Source organism: Balaenoptera ricei, chromosome 18 (genome assembly GCF_028023285.1).
Source record: "Balaenoptera ricei isolate mBalRic1 chromosome 18, mBalRic1.hap2, whole genome shotgun sequence".
Classification (NCBI taxonomy): domain Eukaryota; kingdom Metazoa; phylum Chordata; class Mammalia; order Artiodactyla; family Balaenopteridae; genus Balaenoptera; species Balaenoptera ricei.
Window position 1 is genome coordinate 83,805,855 of NC_082656.1, and position 19,450 is coordinate 83,825,304.

Consider the following 19,450-nt stretch of genomic DNA (forward strand, 5'->3'; position numbering starts at 1 on the left):
CCCCACCACTGAGCAGCCCTGGGCAGCCTGCCTCCCACCTTTTACATGAGAGATAAATAAAACTGTCTTGTTTAAACCACTGTTGTTTGCATTTTCCAAATTTATGAGGCAAAAATACCAGGCTAGCTGAATTTGAAAAATGAGTGCAATTTTCAGATTTGTAATGACCTGCAAAGTAAAATTATAAACCTACCACGAGTCAAGATTTCATGAGTCAGTGAGAATGTTTTGGGAAATAACCAATGCAAAGGCACTGATAAATCAGGGTTTAGGCCAGTTAACAACGACAGAAGAGAAAGTTTGCAAGTATCATAGAATGACTGCTTCAAGACAGAATAACTTGATTATCTAGGATTAACAAAGGCTCACGGGACTATGGATGAAGTTGCCAAACACTTTTTGCAAAAATGTCTCCATTTATGGTAAGGAGAATGTAGGCTTTCTAAAAATCATTATTATTTCGAAAAAATATGCCCTGCCTCTCCCCAAAATCTTACTTCAATCTTTCTTTGTTCTGAAAATTTAGTGCCTAATTACATTTATAATCCAATTTTATAAAGCATGAAATGGAATAAATTTGTTTTTATAATTTACGGTTTCATTCCTCAAGATTGATTGGTACACTCACTGTGTAATCTGATCAGTTTTCAGTGGGTCACGCGAAGTGGCCTTTCTTCCCGTCTAATGTGCTCTCCTGGCAGAGGCTTCTTGGGGCTGCTGGGCTCTCACCTTCACAGCACCGGCTGATCACCCACAGCTTTGCTCGGAAACCCCTTCGTTCTCCAGGCCAAATGCAGCGGTGCTGCTCACTTAGTGACTGGGGTGCCCACAGGCAGGAGAGGAAACAACTAAGCCACGCTGGGTACTACGGAGCCTCAGCACGTGCTAGGCCTCACCGGGTACTAGGCCTCACCGGGTGCTAAGCCTCACCGGGTGCTAAGCCTCACCGGGTACTAGGCCTCACCGGGTGCTAAGCCTCACCGGGTGCTAAGCCTCACCGGGTACTAGGCCTCACCGGGTGCTAGGCCTCACCGGGTACTAGGCCTCACCGGGTGCTAGGCCTCACCGGGTACTAAGCCTCACCGGGTACTAGGCCTCACCGGGTACTAGGCCTCACCGGGTGCTAAGCCTCACCGGGTGCTAAGCCTCACCGGGTACTAGGCCTCACCGGGTGCTAAGCCTCACCGGGTACTAGGCCTCACCGGGTACTATGTCTCACCGGGTACTAAGCCTCACCGGGTACTATGTCTCACCGGGTACTAAGCCTCACCGGGTACTAAGCCTCACCGGGTACTATGTCTCACCGGGTACTAAGCCTCACCGGGTACTAAGCCTCACCGGGTACTATGTCTCACCGGGTACTAAGCCTCACCGGGTACTATGTCTCACCGGGTACTAAGCCTCACCGGGTGCTATGTCTCACCGGGTGCTAGGCCTCACCGGGTACTAGGCCTCACCGGGTACTATGTCTCACCGGGTACTAAGCCTCACCGGGTACTATGCCTCACCGGGTACTAAGCCTCACCGGGTGCTATGTCTCACCGGGTGCTATGTCTCACCGGGTGCTAGGCCTCACCGGGTGCTAAGCCTCACCGGGTGCTAAGCCTCACCGGGTACTATGTCTCACCGGGTACTAAGCCTCACCGGGTACTAAGCCTCACCGGGTGCTAAGCCTCACCGGGTACTAGGCCTCACCGGGTACTAGGCCTCACCGGGTGCTAAGCCTCACCGGGTACTATGTCTCACCGGGTACTAAGCCTCACCGGGTACTAAGCCTCACCGGGTGCTAAGCCTCACCGGGTGCTAGGCCTCACCGGGTGCTAAGCCTCACCGGGTGCTAAGCCTCACCGGGTGCTAAGCCTCACTGGGTACTAGGCCTCACCGGGTACTATGTCTCACCGGGTACTAGGCCTCACCGGGTACTAAGCCTCACCGGGTGCTAAGCCTCACCGGGTACTAGGCCTCACCGGGTACTATGTCTCACCGGGTACTAGGCCTCACCGGGTGCTAAGCCTCACCGGGTGCTAAGCCTCACCGGGTACTAGGCCTCACCGGGTACTATGTCTCACCGGGTACTAGGCCTCACCGGGTACTAAGCCTCACCGGGTGCTAAGCCTCACCGGGTACTAGGCCTCACCGGGTACTATGTCTCACCGGGTACTAGGCCTCACCGGGTACTATGTCTCACCGGGTACTAGGCCTCACCGGGTACTATGTCTCACCGGGTACTAGGCCTCACCGGGTACTAAGCCTCACCGGGTGCTAGGCCTCACCGGGTACTAGGCCTCACCGGGTACTATGTCTCACCGGGTACTAGGCCTCACCGGGTACTATGTCTCACCGGGTGCTAAGCCTCACCGGGTGCTAAGCCTCACCGGGTACTAGGCCTCACCGGGTGCTAAGCCTCACCGGGTACTAAGCCTCACCGGGTGCTAGGCCTCACCGGGTGCTAAGCCTCACCGGGTGCTAAGCCTCACCGGGTGCTAAGCCTCACCGGGTACTAGGCCTCACCGGGTACTAGGCCTCACCGGGTATTATGTCTCACCGGGTGCTAGGCCTCACCGGGTGCTAAGCCTCACCGGGTGCTAAGCCTCACCGGGTACTAGGCCTCACCGGGTACTAGGCCTCACCGGGTGCTAAGCCTCACCGGGTACTATGTCTCACCGGGTACTAAGCCTCACCGGGTACTAAGCCTCACCGGGTACTATGTCTCACCGGGTACTAAGCCTCACCGGGTACTAAGCCTCACCGGGTGCTAAGCCTCACCGGGTACTAGGCCTCACCGGGTACTAGGCCTCACCGGGTGCTAAGCCTCACCGGGTACTATGTCTCACCGGGTACTAAGCCTCACCGGGTGCTAGGCCTCACCGGGTGCTAAGCCTCACCGGGTGCTAAGCCTCACCGGGTGCTAGGCCTCACCGGGTGCTAAGCCTCACCGGGTGCTAGGCCTCACCGGGTACTAGGCCTCACCGGGTGCTAAGCCTCACCGGGTACTAGGCCTCACCGGGTACTATGTCTCACCGGGTACTAGGCCTCACCGGGTACTAAGCCTCACCGGGTGCTAAGCCTCACCGGGTACTAGGCCTCACCGGGTACTATGTCTCACCGGGTACTAGGCCTCACCGGGTGCTAAGCCTCACCGGGTGCTAAGCCTCACCGGGTACTAGGCCTCACCGGGTACTATGTCTCACCGGGTACTAGGCCTCACCGGGTGCTAAGCCTCACCGGGTACTAAGCCTCACCGGGTGCTAAGCCTCACCGGGTGCTAAGCCTCACCGGGTACTAAGCCTCACCGGGTACTAGGCCTCACCGGGTATTATGTCTCACCGGGTGCTAGGCCTCACCGGGTGCTAAGCCTCACCGGGTACTAGGCCTCACCGGGTACTAGGCCTCACCGGGTGCTAAGCCTCACCGGGTGCTAAGCCTCACCGGGTGCTAAGCCTCACCGGGTACTAAGCCTCACCGGGTACTAGGCCTCACCGGGTATTATGTCTCACCGGGTGCTAGGCCTCACCGGGTGCTAAGCCTCACCGGGTGCTAAGCCTCACCGGGTACTAGGCCTCACCGGGTACTAGGCCTCACCGGGTGCTAAGCCTCACCGGGTACTATGTCTCACCGGGTACTAAGCCTCACCGGGTACTATGTCTCACCGGGTACTAAGCCTCACCGGGTACTATGTCTCACCGGGTACTAAGCCTCACCGGGTGCTAGGCCTCACCGGGTACTAGGCCTCACCGGGTACTAGGCCTCACCGGGTACTATGTCTCACCGGGTACTAAGCCTCACCGGGTACTAAGCCTCACCGGGTGCTAAGCCTCACCGGGTACTAGGCCTCACCGGGTGCTAGGCCTCACCGGGTGCTAAGCCTCACCGGGTGCTAAGCCTCACCGGGTACTAGGCCTCACCGGGTGCTAAGCCTCACCGGGTACTAGGCCTCACCGGGTACTATGTCTCACCGGGTACTAGGCCTCACCGGGTGCTAAGCCTCACCGGGTACTAGGCCTCACCGGGTACTATGTCTCACCGGGTACTAGGCCTCACCGGGTGCTAAGCCTCACCGGGTGCTAAGCCTCACCGGGTACTAGGCCTCACCGGGTACTATGTCTCACCGGGTACTAGGCCTCACCGGGTACTATGTCTCACCGGGTACTAGGCCTCACCGGGTACTATGTCTCACCGGGTACTAGGCCTCACCGGGTACTATGTCTCACCGGGTACTAGGCCTCACCGGGTGCTTAGCCTCACCGGGTGCTAAGCCTCACCGGGTACTAGGCCTCACCGGGTACTAGGCCTCACCGGGTGCTAAGCCTCACCGGGTACTAGGCCTCACCGGGTACTAGGCCTCACCGGGTACTATGTCTCACCGGGTACTAGGCCTCACCGGGTGCTAAGCCTCACCGGGTACTAGGCCTCACCGGGTGCTAAGCCTCACCGGGTACTAGGCCTCACCGGGTGCTAAGCCTCACCGGGTACTAGGCCTCACCGGGTACTAGGCCTCACCGGGTACTAGGCCTCACCGGGTGCTAAGCCTCACCGGGTACTAGGCCTCACCGGGTACTAGGCCTCACCGGGTACTAGGCCTCACCGGGTACTATGTCTCACCGGGTACTAGGCCTCACCGGGTGCTAAGCCTCACCGGGTACTAGGCCTCACCGGGTGCTAAGCCTCACCGGGTACTAGGCCTCACCGGGTACTAGGCCTCACCGGGTGCTAAGCCTCACCGGGTACTAGGCCTCACCGGGTACTAGGCCTCACCGGGTACTAGGCCTCACCGGGTACTATGTCTCACCGGGTACTAGGCCTCACCGGGTGCTAAGCCTCACCGGGTACTAGGCCTCACCGGGTGCTAAGCCTCACCGGGTACTAGGCCTCACCGGGTACTAGGCCTCACCGGGTACTATGTCTCACCGGGTACTAGGCCTCACCGGGTACTTAGCCTCACCGGGTGCTAAGCCTCACCGGGTACTAGGCCTCACCGGGTACTAGGCCTCACCGGGTGCTAAGCCTCACCGGGTACTAGGCCTCACCGGGTACTAGGCCTCACCGGGTGCTAAGCCTCACCGGGTACTAGGCCTCACCGGGTGCTAAGCCTCACCGGGTACTAGGCCTCACCGGGTGCTAAGCCTCACCGGGTACTAGGCCTCACCGGGTACTAGGCCTCACCGGGTACTAGGCCTCACCGGGTGCTAAGCCTCACCGGGTACTAGGCCTCACCGGGTACTAGGCCTCACCGGGTACTAGGCCTCACCGGGTACTATGTCTCACCGGGTACTAGGCCTCACCGGGTGCTAAGCCTCACCGGGTACTAGGCCTCACCGGGTGCTAAGCCTCACCGGGTACTAGGCCTCACCGGGTACTAGGCCTCACCGGGTGCTAAGCCTCACCGGGTACTAGGCCTCACCGGGTACTAGGCCTCACCGGGTACTAGGCCTCACCGGGTACTATGTCTCACCGGGTACTAGGCCTCACCGGGTGCTAAGCCTCACCGGGTACTAGGCCTCACCGGGTGCTAAGCCTCACCGGGTACTAGGCCTCACCGGGTACTATGTCTCACCGGGTACTAGGCCTCACCGGGTACTAGGCCTCACCGGGTACTAGGCCTCACCGGGTGCTATGCCTCACCAGGCGCTACGCCTTCCCTGCCAGGCCTGCCACGTTCTCTCTGGGAAATGTGATTCACGAAGGTGAACCAGCAAAACTTTATTCAAACCACGGTTATGCTGCACTGAGGGATTTCTACGCACCAGACCCCATGCTAAGTCCCTCCTACACCCTTGTGGTGGCACAACAATGACCCCAAAGGCGTGCAGGTCCTCCTCCCGGCAGCTGTGAATACGGAGGGCTCCACAGCAAAGGTCAGTGAGGTTACTGATCGGCTGACCTTGGGAGGAGGTGATTCCCCTGGGCCATCGGGGGCTCAGGGGACCCCAGGGTGTGCAAACACGGAAGAGCAAGGCAGCAACAGATCCAGAAATGGCAACGTAGAAAGAACACCGACCTGCCGGCCCGGAGGATGGAGGAGGGGCCCCAGCCAGGGATGCGGCGCCTCCAGAAGCTGGAAAAGGCAGGCGTGGGTTCCCTACTGGGGCCTCCAGCAGGGTGAGTTTCTGCCGAAGTGTTACAGCAGTGAGGAAACGACACACCTTCCCTGGAGTCAGGCAGGGACGCTCCTGTCCCCACCGACCTGTCCCTGCCGACACGTGGCAGCTGGCCTTGCGGAGCTCGGGCAGCGCAGGACCAGGCAGAGGGACAACACTGTCTGCCTACCACCCACAAAGCCATGCCCACCAGCCCTTAGCGCGATGCCAGCCCCTAGCAGGGCGCCAGCGAGTAGAGTGTGTCCCCCAGGAGCTTGTGGAGCAAAGGCGTAGAGCGGGAGCCCGTGGGAACCAGGGGGCTCTGGGCAGGGACGTGGCCCTCGTGGTCTCCAGCGCCAGGAGGGGGCTCAGGCGTCATCCCAAAGCCACAGGGAGAGACCATACGCGGCTGCTCGGCAGTGTGAATGGGGACCGAGGCCCGGCAGGTGGGACGGAATGTCGGCCTGTCCTGGGAGGGCCCCGAGGAGGCAGAAGTGGTAGCACCAGAGACGCTCCATGGAGGCTGCTGGACGCGTGCTGGGGGGAGGGGGAGCGGGGGCCGCAGGCTTTGTCCCAAGGCTGAGAGGGGAAGGAGGTGTGAAGCCAGAGAGAGTGAGTAGGAGAGAAGAGAAGAGGAAAGAGGAGCCTCGCCCGGGGATCAGGGAGGAGCTGGCGACCACCCGTCCCTGCGCGGGACCCACACGGGCTGGGCTTCAGAGGACTCGCGCTGCGGGTGGGACGGGCAGGCGGGGAGGGCACGCTCAGGTCAGCCAGGTCAGAAGCGCAGTGTTACGCTTCCCTGCTGACGCTAATTCAGGAAAAACAGAATGATGTGTTTTCCCATCATGCAAAACCCCCAAATAAAACGCCGGACAGAGTGAAGGGTGACAAGTTATCAGGGCAAACAGCGCAGCTCCAACACAGCCTTTGCACAAAGGCAGCGTGTCCAGGAGGCCCTGAGAGCGGGCTGTGCAGACGGGACCCAGGCTCGCCCTGGAGGCCTCAGTCACTTGGGCTCACGGGTCAGCCCCGAGTTCCCTCCGGTCCTCCCACCGATGACCTGAGTCCCTTGAGTCGGTCAACTCCTGGGCCGCAGCTCCGGGGCGCCTCCACGGGATGGCTCAGACCCTCGCCCGGAGCAGCATTCCGCGATCCCGTGACAGACTCTGTGACTGCACAGCTCCTGTCTGTTCCTGGCATCTGGAAGGGGATGGAAGGGCACCTCGGCACCTTTCGGGTCCCTGCGGAACCACGGCCCCGCACACGTGAGCGTTCAATTCTGAGCAGCACAGGATGGGCTGCTGTGAACGAGGAGAGACGCAGAGGATGCGTGTGGTGGGGGCAGACCTGGGTCAGGGGTCAGGGGTCAGGGTTTGCCACACCCCACCGGAGAAGGTGCCCCGCCCCCGACAACTGCCAACAGCCACCTCCTAACACGTTTCCCATCTCGACCTGAAGCGTCGCACTAAAGAAACGTGTGTCCAAACCAGAGGCCCCTGGGGGCTGTACCTGTGGCCGCCAGGCATGCCACGTGCTGGGCAGGAGGCCCCAGCCTGGCCTCCGGCCCCGTGGCTGCAGCGGTGACCTTCCCGGACGCCCTGGGAGCTGGCCCCGCCCAGCTGTGGGATTTCCACAGGGCACAGCGTTCCAAGAAGAGGGCCTCAGAGAACTGGGTTTAGATGGCAGCGTTTGGGGACAGATGTGGAAAAGAATGTATTTTATCATCATGGGCACTAACTGGAAGGAAACAAATTTCACCTCGAATTTGGAAAAAAAAAAGAAAGTCCAAGAAAATAACAAGTATGATGGTAACACATCACTACCTCCTTGGAATGACGTGTTTTTAATTGGTGCAAAGTGCCTTTCTCAGAAGCAGATAAAGAACTTCGTCCACTTCCAACACCTCCTTAAAAATTACTTCAAAACTTAATAAACTGCACTCTCTCAGGGTCAAAATTTACAGGCGTACGCACCAGGACTGCAATGAAATCACTGGACTAAAATAACCACCGAAGGGGCAGAGTATTCCCAACATCAAATATTAACCCTCAAACCACAGCAAAGTCTGCATCACAGAAGCAGCTCCCACCTCTGACCACAGGAAACGCAGCGCGAAGACACCAGACCCCTGTCAGAGCAGCCAGAGTAAAGTAACAGCCTGGCCGGGTTTGCGATGTCCCGGCCCAGCTCCTCAGAATCTCGAGAAACAGGCCAGAAGCATCAGCTTCTTAAAGGGTGTTTTCTTCCGTCCCATAGGCAGACCTGCGGTGACTTTCAAAATGTCTTTAATTGGTTTTCCACAGACGTTAAGCCCGCAGGCTGGGACGAGGTGTCATTTAGGGGCTGCCCTGTCGTGACACTGCAGGGCCCAGCTCCGGGCCGGGCAGACGCCCGGGACTAAAACAAGCACGTCTGTGGGCACAGGGGCAGCAAAGGGGGGCCAGACAGAGCCCGCCTCTCCTTCAAGGCCACCCGGTGGGCGGCGGGCCCTGCGCTGGGGGCCTGGATGCCGCCCGTCTAACCAGCCGTCCGTCCGCAGGCCTCTGAGCCGCGCGGAGCCAGCTCCGGAGAAAACGTGACGACTCGGAGGCCCTGCCCTGCCAGCCTCCTTGGGCCTCCAGGGGAGGAAGCCCTGGAGGGACGGGGCCCAGTGGGGAGGCCTGCGCAGCCCGGGGGCAGGGGCCGCCCAGGCGGACGGGAGCTGGGGCCGCGTCTGCACAGGGCGGTGCCTGGTCACACTCGTCGACGGACCCCGGCGTGGCACGGAGGAGCGGGGCGTGTGCGGGTGTGTGTCCGAGCGCCCGAGGGAGTGTTAGGGGCTGCTGTCCAGGCGTGGGGGGCAGGGGACCCGAGGCTGTCCTGGAGGTCACTGGGGGTGACGAAGGCCCCCTTCCCCCTCCTGCTGGGCCCCCTGAGACCCCTTAGGCCACCCCAAGAGGGGAGACTTGAGGGAGGGGCTTCCACCTCCCTCGGGGGTGCCCCTCCCCAAGCTGTCCCCAGAGACTCTGGGGTCTCAGGAAGACAGGTGTCCCTGGAGGGCAGACGCCGTTCAAGACAAGGCGGCAGCCCTGCAGGGCTCTGAAAATGACCGCACCCCGAAAACCCTCCTGGGTAGGGAACTATCACCGCCACTGGGCCCCCATGTCTGAGAGAGCGGGGGTGGGGTGGGGGGAGAGAGACAGAGACAGACAGAGACGGAGAGAGACACGGGGTGCGGGGTGAACACGCGAGGTCAGAGGTCAGGCTTGGGCTGCACAGGAGGCAGAGGGGCCCCGGGAGTGGGATGCCGGCCGAGCTGCGAACACTGTGAATATTGTTGTTTGCATCTCAGACTAACCAAGGTGATGGGGTCAAGGCCCAGGACCTGGAATTCCTCCCGACCCGCAGGCCTCGGGCGGCACTGGTGCTGGGAGGTGGTGAACCACGCCGGGCCGCACGTCGGGCTGGGTAAGTCTTTCGTCCAGAATCCTTTCTGGAGGCCAAGGGCGATGGCATCGGTGTCTGGAAGCCACTGGCCTTCAAGGACTTAAGCGGGAAGGTGACCGCTGCGCTGGCCTGGGGAGCTTTTGGGAGAGCTCGGGGGACCCAGCAGGGGTGCCTGGGGGCCTGGCACCCAGAGCCCTCTGGACAAGATGCCAGAACGAGGGAAATGCCAGGAAGAGAGGGTAACAATGTGAAAGGAAAACAAGATAAGGAGGGACTCTAATCTCGGGCTCTGGGGGCAGGGCAGGGCAGGGACACTCCCCCGAGGCCCGAAAGAATGTGGAGGAGACCATGTCAGCAGGAGGGAAGCAGGCGACACCTGCATCTGGAAGGCCCCCAGGCTCCCTTAACCCCAGGAAGCGGGAAGGTGCCCACAGCTACCTGCTCAAAGGAGAGCTCTAACGTCAGGCGCCTCCATCCCCAAAGAGGAAGCCGGCCCAGGGTGGAACACCCCGCCCTGGCAGGAAGAGCCTAGAACACACCCAGCACAGAGGGCACAGCCTCCGGATTCCAGGAGCGGCTTGCCGCCCAGAGGGCCGGCTCCAGGTGCCCCAGCCCTCCCCCCTCCCCGGCCCCCAGAGCCCCAGGCACTGAACGGGGAAGGCAGCGCGGCCTCCCCTCTCCACCAGGTGTGTGTGGCTGCAACGGCCAGACACACAGAGGACAGGCCAGCCCCAGAGGTGACCCTGGCAGGTAAGGCCTGGCTTTTCCTACAAGCACCCCCTTGAGCGGCGAGCGGATCACAGCCCAGTGGGTGCTGATTCTGCGGCCTCTCCTGTCACACATCAGGACGCCGGCGGGAGGTTCCGTGACGGTCACAGAACCAGGTCCTGGTGACTTTTTGAACTGAGGTCAGGGCGCTCATCCTGGGTCACCCCCGCAAACACTCACAAGGAACAACATTTGAAGGCGAGGAATTGATGTTTCTCAAGAGAGCCCCAAACTGTGTGGGGCAGAGGGACCCACTGGTAATGTCATAGGACGGCCTCATTCAAAAGCGCTGTTTCTCCAAAGGTGTATTAGCAGTGAGTTGTGTTTGGAGGGTTTCCCAGGGATCCCAGGTCCCTGGAATCTGAGACCTCCCCAGAGTGAGGGAAAGGAGGGTGTGGACACCTGGAGGGGCACCTGGTCGACCAGAGCAGGGCCGACATGCAGGAGCCCCCTAATCACCAACCTCAAGCCACGACCCTAGCTGGGCTCCTCCCGGCCTTCCACACCACCTCTTGAGGAAAAGGACAACAAACCAAGGGCCAGACCCAGACAGAGAGCAAGCAGTCTGCACAGTGGTCTACACAGCATGCAAGGTGCGGGTTGAAATGAGGGGTTTTTGCATTGACTGCAAGGGAAGGCACAAAAGGAGCCAGTCCACCCTGGGAAGCTGGTAAATAAAGGGAAAGATGTGATTATGATTTGGGGATGGGGGTCAGAAAGGAGGACAGAATTCTGGAAAATTACAGATGGCTCTGATATGAAAGGAGTTCACAAATTCCCGATGGGGTAGAGGGGGTGGATGTGAGAGAGGATGCCCCCAGTGTCACAGCAACTCCACCTCGGCAGGGAGGGAAGTCAGGACGCTGTAGGAAGTACAAAGTCCCTGCACAGACATGGCGGTCTCATTAAAGTCCTGGGCTGTGAGCACTGCTTTCCTTGTCTTGTCTTCATTTCATCCATTGTAGACAAAGTTATAATTAAAACATAAAAGCAGTTAAAGTCAGAGGGGGGATGGCTCTGGGAAGGGTGGCACAGCGATTAGTGTGCAGTGTGTCCAGGCCCAAGGCCTTTCCATCCTGGAAAGCAGGGGCTGGGGCAGAGCAGGGACAGGCTGCCGTGGGTGGTGGCCTTGCTGCCCTCAAGTCTTGTCACCCGCAAGCCCGTCCCACACTCTGTACAAGCCAGCGCTCCAGGCTGGGCCTGGGGCTGACGGGACTGCAGCCGGCACACAATCCCGCAGCCGGGCAGGGACACAGCCCACCGAGGGACCTTCAGAAATCCTCCGCAGGTGCCAGCTCCTCTGGGCCACCAGGACTCATCATTAAAGAAACGGGAAAACAGGCCAGAAGGGACCGGTGGCAAAACTGCTCCTTACGACAGGGATAAACCGCGTTGCTACGGACACTGAGGGCAGAGTCACGGCAGAAGCACCTGTCACAGCTCGGCCACCACCGCCGCCGGCTGGGCCAGAGGGAAGGAAGGCACAGCTGGGCCGCCACTGTAAAGCTTGTTTCAGAAAGGGAACTGAAGGGATGGTCAAACCAACCGGTCAGAAACGGGAGTCAAAGTAAAAGCCCACGGGCCTCACAGCCATTTGTTTATTACACGAGACATTTATTTCATCCCAGAAGAATCCTTTAAAAGAAAAATTCCCGTAGAACTAAAAACAGCTGTGAAATCACCCTGACCTCGCGGTGTGAAGCGACGCAGTGTAAGCCCACCCCGTCTCCATCAGTCCTACTTCCCAAAGACAGACGCGCACCAGGTCCCCCAGGGCACCACCGCCACCACCTGTCCCCTCCCCGAAGATGGCACAGCTCCTGTGCTGCCGCGGAGGCCACGCGGGGGCTGCTCCCTGCGGTCGGCTGCCCGGCCACCCCACGTTCTCCGAGGACGTTATTAATAGAAATCTGTCCTGAGCCAGCCCGTCGGGCTCCTGAAGTCACCAGCTGCTTCGGCGAGCGCACCTTTCTGCAGGGGCTGCGCACCGGCGGCGGGACCTGGGCCCGACCCTGCTGTCCACTCGGACCGCCCCCGACCCCTCCACGTACGCGTTCCAGCTCTACTCCTGTCCTCCTGCTGTGGGACCCGCTGCTGCCAGCAATTCCAGCCCTCACGCCTTTGAAGCTAATGCTCCATCCCTCCTGATGCGGATCAGGGCGCTGCCAGCAGCTCCCCCGCCACCTCCAGTCTAGCTAAGGGGGCGGGGAGGTAGGAAACTGATCTGGTTTTTAAACCATTTATTTCTTTTACATTTTAAAACGGACCCTGCTGCATCCCGGTTGAGCTGTCATATTACTGCAGGGTTCTTTCAAAGCGGCTGCTTTCACAGGCTTGCCAAGGGAAGACGACTGCAGGGCGTCCGCAGGACCCCCCGCCGACATCCGCCACCCCCCTCCAGCTAAGGCGGCACCTGGCGTCACCAGCAGAACTGGGGCTCGGAAGGAGGAGGCTTGAGGGTGGGCCCGGGTCCCGGCACCTAAGACCCTGCCCTTCCGCCGCGCCGACCGCCCCCCTGATAAGGGTCTGGGTGTGCCCTGCAGCTGAAGGACTTGCCGCAGACGCCGGGGCTCCCACCCGTGCGCGCACGGACGGTGTCCCCGGAAATGCGGCGCCGCAGGGACGGCGCTCGAGGGGACCCGGCTGCCCTGGCGCTCCACCTCGCGGCCCCAGGCGCCGGGCGCACACCTCCCCGCCCCGCGCGCTCACCGTCTCGGGGTCGTTCTCGAACACTTCACGGGCCTCCTCCTGGCTGCACAGCTCCTCGATGCACTCCCTCTCCAGGTGGCCCTGCTTGGCCTCCTCGAAGACCTGGTAGGCGCGGCGCTGCCTGGGCCTCAGGAACTGCGCCGCCTCGCGCGCCCGCAGGATCACGGCTTCCCGGGCGCGGGCGGGAGGACGCAGCGGGAGGAGCGGGGAGAGAGCGGGGACACGCCGTCAGCGCGGCGGGGCCAGGGCGCACGGGGCCGGCGCGCACGGGGCCGGGTCTGGGCGCGGGCCCCGGGGCTCCCCTCGCCCCCGGGGTGGCGGGGTGTCGGGACGGGTCCCCCGGCCCAGCCCGCGCCGCGGCCCCGTGCGGTACTCACTGTGCGCGGACTCGGAGGCCAGCAGCAGCAGGAGCAGCGCAGTGCCCAGGGTGGCGGCGGGCCCGGGCGGCATGGCGGGCGGGGACGGGGACGACGGCCGGGACTGAGACCGGGGCCGGCAGCCGGGCGCGCGCGGTCAGAGCGCCCGCGGGGCCGTGGCGAGGCGCGGGCGCCGCGGGGCGATGGCTCCGGTCATCCCGTGCGGGCGGCTCTGAAGGTCACATCCCGGCGGCTGCACCGCGGCGCTCGCGCGGGGCTGGGCGGGGGCGGCGGCGGGGGCGGGGCGCGCGGGCAGGACCGGCCTCGGGGCCGCGCGGGGCGGGCGGGGCGCGCGGGCCGCCGCCGCCGCCGGGCCGAGCCGGTTTTCTCCGGGAAGATCAAAGCCCGGAGGGGAAGCGGGTCGTCGGGACGAGGGAGGGAGGGGACCCGCCCCGCCGCCGCCGCCGCCGCCGCCGCCGCCGCCGCCGCCGCCGCCGCCGCCGCCCTCGTGCAGGAGCCTCTCCCCAGTCGGCGGTTAAGTGTCTGTAATCGGGACGTAAACGCGACGAAGAAGTCACATGGGTCCAACCTGACAGGTACAGTTTGACCATTTACCGGATTCAAACCTCTTTCCACCCCCCACCCCGACCCCACCCCAAATCTACTGCATCCTTTTTTGGAGTCTTCATTCTGGGGCACATTTTCTCAAGACTTAAAACCCACCAAAGAAAAGATGAACTGAAGTCAAACCGAGTCCCAGTGGGGGCCAGGGAGCCAGATTAAATGATGTCCATTTGTAATCTCTGTTTACACAGTGATGACATTGGAGACCTTGAGGGTTCCCAGTAGATATTTCAGCTGAAAGCAGCGTTCTGCTAGTTCTCGGAGACCAGGACTTTCTGTCTCTCGTCCCGGAATATTTCGCAAAGTCACAGGCAAAAAAAACCCAAACACACAAACAAGCAAAACCAAAACATAGCGGACCACTCGGGGGACCGAAGCGGACAGCGAGCCCGGCACCGCGGGGAGGGGCCCGGCGCCGCCCCCTGGGGAATCCTGCCCCGGAAACCGCGCCCCAAGGGGAAGGTGAAAAGGGCAGCCACCCCCCGCTGGGCGGTCGATTTGCTCGGTGGGCTCAGCGCCGAGTCCGCACCTGTTCTTCCCGCTTCCCTTGTGGGAGGATGAAACGGTGCTGCCGGTAGATGCTTTGAGGTCGCAGGTTTGAAGGTGGGGTGGTGAGCATTAATATGTCAAATTCAAGGGAAAGGATGTTCTCCAGAAGGCTCTACAGAGGGAATTAACAATTTAATAGCTAGGTCGTCTGCACCTGTGCCTGAACCAGTTCCCGGGCCTCCCCTGTCAGCTGGCGATTCCAACGCCCGGCGACTCAAAGGCTACCGCAGACACGGAGGTGCTCACACAGAGTACTGACCACATTAACCTTCCTGCTTGTCCTCCTTAAGGAGAAGCACTGGCTTCAGAAACCTGGGTGGGGTGAAAAATTCTTTAGTAGGGATTTACACCAGATCTTTAATTAATTAGTGGCACTTCTGTTGTTGGAGATCGCTGAGCTTCTTGGATCTGTGAATTTACAGTTTTCATCAAATTTGGAAAAAAAATTGGCCATTTTTTTTTTCAAATATTGCTTTATGTCTCTCAGACCTTTCCTCTCTTTTGGGAACACCAGTGGCCCCTGCATACAGCTACTTGAAGTTTTCCCAGAGCTCACTAAATGCTCCTGTTTACATTTTTACATCTTTTTTTCCCCTCTGTATTATTTTGATAGTTTCTATTGTTAGGCTTTCTTTTGCAGTGTCATAGCTGTTCATCCATCCACAGTATTCTTCATCTCAGATATTTATTTTGATCTCTAGAGGTTTGCCTGAAGCCTTTTTGGGCAGAAGCAGAGCGAAATGGTTTCAACTCAGAGCTGAAGTTCCACGGCAGAGTCCTTGGACAGTTTCTCCAAAGCCCGTGAGTGTAAGATTCCGCTCTGGAGGAAGAGACTGCAACTGTTCCCGGGCCCGTGAGAACCGCGGGGTTGGTCCCTCTAACCATTTCCCAGCCTTGGGAGTCTCTGCCCAAGATTGTGATCATTCAGCTGAAGAGCTGAGGGGCCCCCGCAGATCCCAGAAGTCCCTTCTCAGGCAGCACTCTCCTCTCATGCTCTCCAGGGAGTCAGCAGACTGGGGTCCCCTCCACCCAAGGCGGCCTCAGCGGGAGAGATCCCGGTGGGAGCCGGGCAGTGCCAGGGCCCACCTTCACGTGTGTCCTGTCCCTCAGGGTCGCTCTCCTCTGTTGCCTGATGTCACTGTCTGGAATACTGTCATTTCATAGCTCTGTCTGGTTTTTTAGCTGTTTCAGACTCGGCCTGGTAAATCAGACAGGAAGTTGAATCTGGGCCGTGTGACTCTGTCTTGTCCAGAAGCAGAAGCCTCCAGTCATATTTTAATGAAGTGTTTTTTTTTTTTTTTTTTTTCCAAACCATGTTTTGTACCCACTGGTAGGTACTTACTATTTTGTTAACCTGCAGTTTTTATTGATGCAGGATAGAGGGTAGCAGAGTTTTATCAGATGGGAGTTCTTATTTCCACTGTATTTCTCTGAGTACACACTGGATCATGGTGTGAAACGTATTCATTACCGTGGGTTATGGTCCGAAAGTTTGAGAAACACCGCTTACCACCGTGAATCAAGGTGGTCAGACCCCACTGAGGTGGAAGTTCTTTTGTGGAAAAGTCCTTCAGGGCCTTCCTGGGGGGGGACCAACTTGTCCCGGTTTTCTAGGGATGTTCCCAGTTTAGCCCTGGGTCCCAGGACCCACCTCAGCCCAGGGCAGATCAGGGTGGTCGCTCCCCCTACTCTGCCCGGTTGGGGGCCCCTTGGCGGCCTGTGACTTACAAGCGTTTTTGTGCCAAATGTCCACGTGTAAGTGGTTTTGTGGAATGCTCTAGGGGCCTTGCTGTAGAAGCAACACCCATGTCCAGGCAGGGCTGCCTACCTAGCCTGGTTAAGCCCTCCTTGTCTGAAACGTAGAGCCTCAGCCTAGCCTGAGGCCTGGGCACCAGTCCTGGGCCCGGTGAGGTTGCACAGCAGATGGAGGGAAGGGCCTGTGAGCCGAGATGCGGTTCACCGCCCCCGGGTAGCGTGGCCTTTGGCCGTCACCTTTCTCCATGCCCAGGTTCCTAATCTACGACGTAGCGCCACAGAGGTCCTGCCTCCTGGTGGGTGGGACAGTGCGACGAGGTGGTGACTGGGGGCTCTGTGGAGGCACGAAGGGAGCATGGCTGTGGCTTCCGACACTGTCTTTGTCACGCGTGTCTGTTGCTGGAGGGGCTTCCCCTGACCAGGTATTGGTTCAATCCGGAACCATCCCCACACTCAGGCCTAGCACAGGAGGGACCTCGTGGGGCTGAGAGTCATGCAGAGGCTGGGGCTCTTGGACGACGGCCCCGTGCCTGGGACGGGGTCAGCTCCCTGATCTGCAGGGCTGGGGGCCGAGACAGGGGTGACAGCGTAGCGGGCTAGAGCACGGATGCTTTGCACCTGCGTTTGGGACGCAGCGTGAGCCCTGGGCCGTCTCCCGGGGTAACTGCTGGGACACTTGCGGATTTCAGAGGTGTGTCCATCTGGGCCAGCGCGGCTGCACGTGGAGCCCATTGGTCCAGGCCCGCGCTGACCTAAGGGCTCCGGCAATGCCGGGACTCGCTGGCTTTCCCGCAGGTAACGTGTCCTCCGGCAGCGGCGGGGATGGCACAGCTGCTCCAGGCTTGTGCTGTCCCCGCCTCCAGAGGACTCCACGCGTGTTTCTGCAGGCCCCCTGCTGGAACTCCAGGGACGAGTCCGGCCGGCCTGGCGTGGGCGGCGCTCTCACCCGGGAGCTGGGGCCACGTGCACCCCCGGCCCAGCGGCACGGTCTGCTCAGAGGCCCTGCCGGCAGGGCCGCACCTCCTCCGAAAAGGGAAAGCTGCGGGGCAGACAGAATGCAACAGATGCTCGTTATCTAGAAGAACTTTCGTCATAGAGGTGTAGATAAACGTACCACGATAGGAAAGTTTACATTTTTAGAATTTCCAGATCAGTAGCTTTTTTTCAGAACATTTTTTCCCTTCTGGCTGATAAAATGTTTGTTAGAAAACTATGTAAGTTGGCTTAGACTGTATTCTAAAGATCTGAAACCCTGACTCGATTTGCAGGGTTTGGTCTCCTTTCGCTGCAGCAACCTTCAGATGGGGTCACGGTTCATGGGGCCCCTCCTCCTCCGGTGCCAGACACGACCTCTGGTGCCAAGAGATGTGGGACTCGGGGGTCAGGGCAGATCCCCGCTCATCGCCCCACAAAGCTCCAGGCGGACTTTTAACTTTATCATTGTGACAAAGATAGGGCTTTTGCAAAGTCTGATAGAAAATGTCTTTTTTGTATCTACTAGCCTCCCGAGTAAATTTTGTTTTAGGTCTGAACACGCTCCAAGCAGATTTTAAGTTGAGGCAAAATAGCCATGAAGGGATTGTTCCGGGTCCTCGTCAGCCTGGCTTCCGGGAGGGTCAGTGGCGGCTTCCCTCTCAGTGGTGAGAGGCAGCCGGCGGGGAGGGCCTGGGCCTCGGCAGGAGGGGCCGCAGGACGCCGGGCGGTGGGCCCGGGAGCCATGGCAGCGGAGGCAGGCGTGCGGCGGCCGAGAGCAGGGCTGGGCGCTGGCACCCCGAAGGGTCCGGCAGAGCCTGCGGATAAATAGCCTCGTCTATCACCGCTGAGTCGACAGCACCGCAGGTGCCCCGGGACCCTCTCCCCCACGTGTGGGAATTTCTCACCTTCAGTCTCCCGCTCTGTTTTTGTGGTTCCCGATACCTCAGTGTGATACTGACCATCTGTTCAGTTGCCATTTGCCGAAGTATCGAAGTTTTCAGGACTTTTCAGCATGCTGGGAAATGGGACTTGCAGGTGGTGGCATCCTAGAATGTGGGAGATGCATGGTTGCCAGACCTCTGCTTCCTGCCCCAGATCCCCGGACGCACCCACGGATCCACGGCTGCCTGAGAGCCCGCCTGTGTGGGATGCAGCCTCCGCGCGGTCCGTGGGCTGTCACGGGTGTCTGGGGACACGCTGTTGACAGTGGCTGCCTGTGGAAGGGGGAGGGGACGGTCCCTTTTTACTGTATTGTTGCATCTCTGCACCTGTTCCGTCTTTTACATGTGTTACTGATACAACAAGTCCACGAACATTGAATGTCGGCAGGCCCTGTTGCAAAGAGAGGGCCTTTTATAGCAGCTCGGAAGGGAAGTCCTGAGCAGGTGACAGAGGACAGGCCAGCGGTGAGCCTGGGCCCCTCCGCTGGCACCAGGCTTTGCACGTGGACGAAGCACCTTCCCCAGAGCCTCTCCTGGCATCGGGGAGGCTGAGCGAGTGTGGTACAGCGTGAGCGGATGTCTGGGGCCAGACAGGCCTAGTCTCAAAGGTGATTAGGGCTGCTTGTTTGCTGGGCTGAATTATTGGATGACTTCTATCTGTAACAGCCATCAGGATCTTTGAAAAGTCATATAAGTTAGTTTATTCGTTTAGAAAACTATGCCGATGACCGTCTCGCCCGGCAGGCCGTCTCTGAAGGCTGAGATGACTCATTTAATTCCACGCAAGGAGTTAGGAGAAGATTCAGGTTTCTCTGGGGAAAGCAGTGCGTGAGCACACAGCCAGGCGCATCAGGGGGCCCGGGGGGCTGGAGGTGGGTGGTCACCTCCGAGGCTCTCCAGGGAGAGCAGGGCTCCCGCTGAGACAGGGGCGGGCGCCCGGTGGGCTACCAGGCCCGGGACGCCTGCTGTGTCGTTTATGGCTCAGCTGACGAAGGACGAAAGTCATGACGCCGAGGCAGCTGTGAAGTCCCTGAGGCTCACCCTCTTTGGTGACGGGGGCACACGTGTCCGTGACCAGGCAGATGGGCCTGGGGAGGATGGGAGTCCGAGCCGTCTCCTCCCCGTCGCCGATGATCTGATGAGACCAGGCCTGGGCCTCCTGCATGCGTCACCCCCAGCTGCTCTTCTCGTGGGGTTCCGGGCCGGTCCTTCTGCAGACCAGGATCCGGTGCGTCCCTGCAGGGCAGCGGTGAGAGTGGCGCGCCAGCAT

General features: G+C 60.1%; 1 protein-coding gene across 1 annotated transcript in view; it reads right to left on the reverse strand.

The window, feature by feature from the left end:
- Nucleotides 1-13,611, reverse strand: part of GAS6 (growth arrest specific 6) — a 38,695-nt gene extending 25,084 nt beyond the window's left edge. Inside the window, exons 1-2 of the mRNA XM_059903018.1 lie at nucleotides 13,358-13,611; nucleotides 12,981-13,147 (exon numbers count right to left, since the gene is read on the reverse strand). Of these exons, the coding sequence (XP_059759001.1) occupies nucleotides 12,981-13,147; nucleotides 13,358-13,430 (240 nt within the window). The 5' untranslated portion in view covers nucleotides 13,431-13,611. The remainder of the gene's footprint in view (nucleotides 1-12,980; nucleotides 13,148-13,357) is intronic.
- Nucleotides 13,612-19,450: the final 5,839 nt, after the last annotated feature.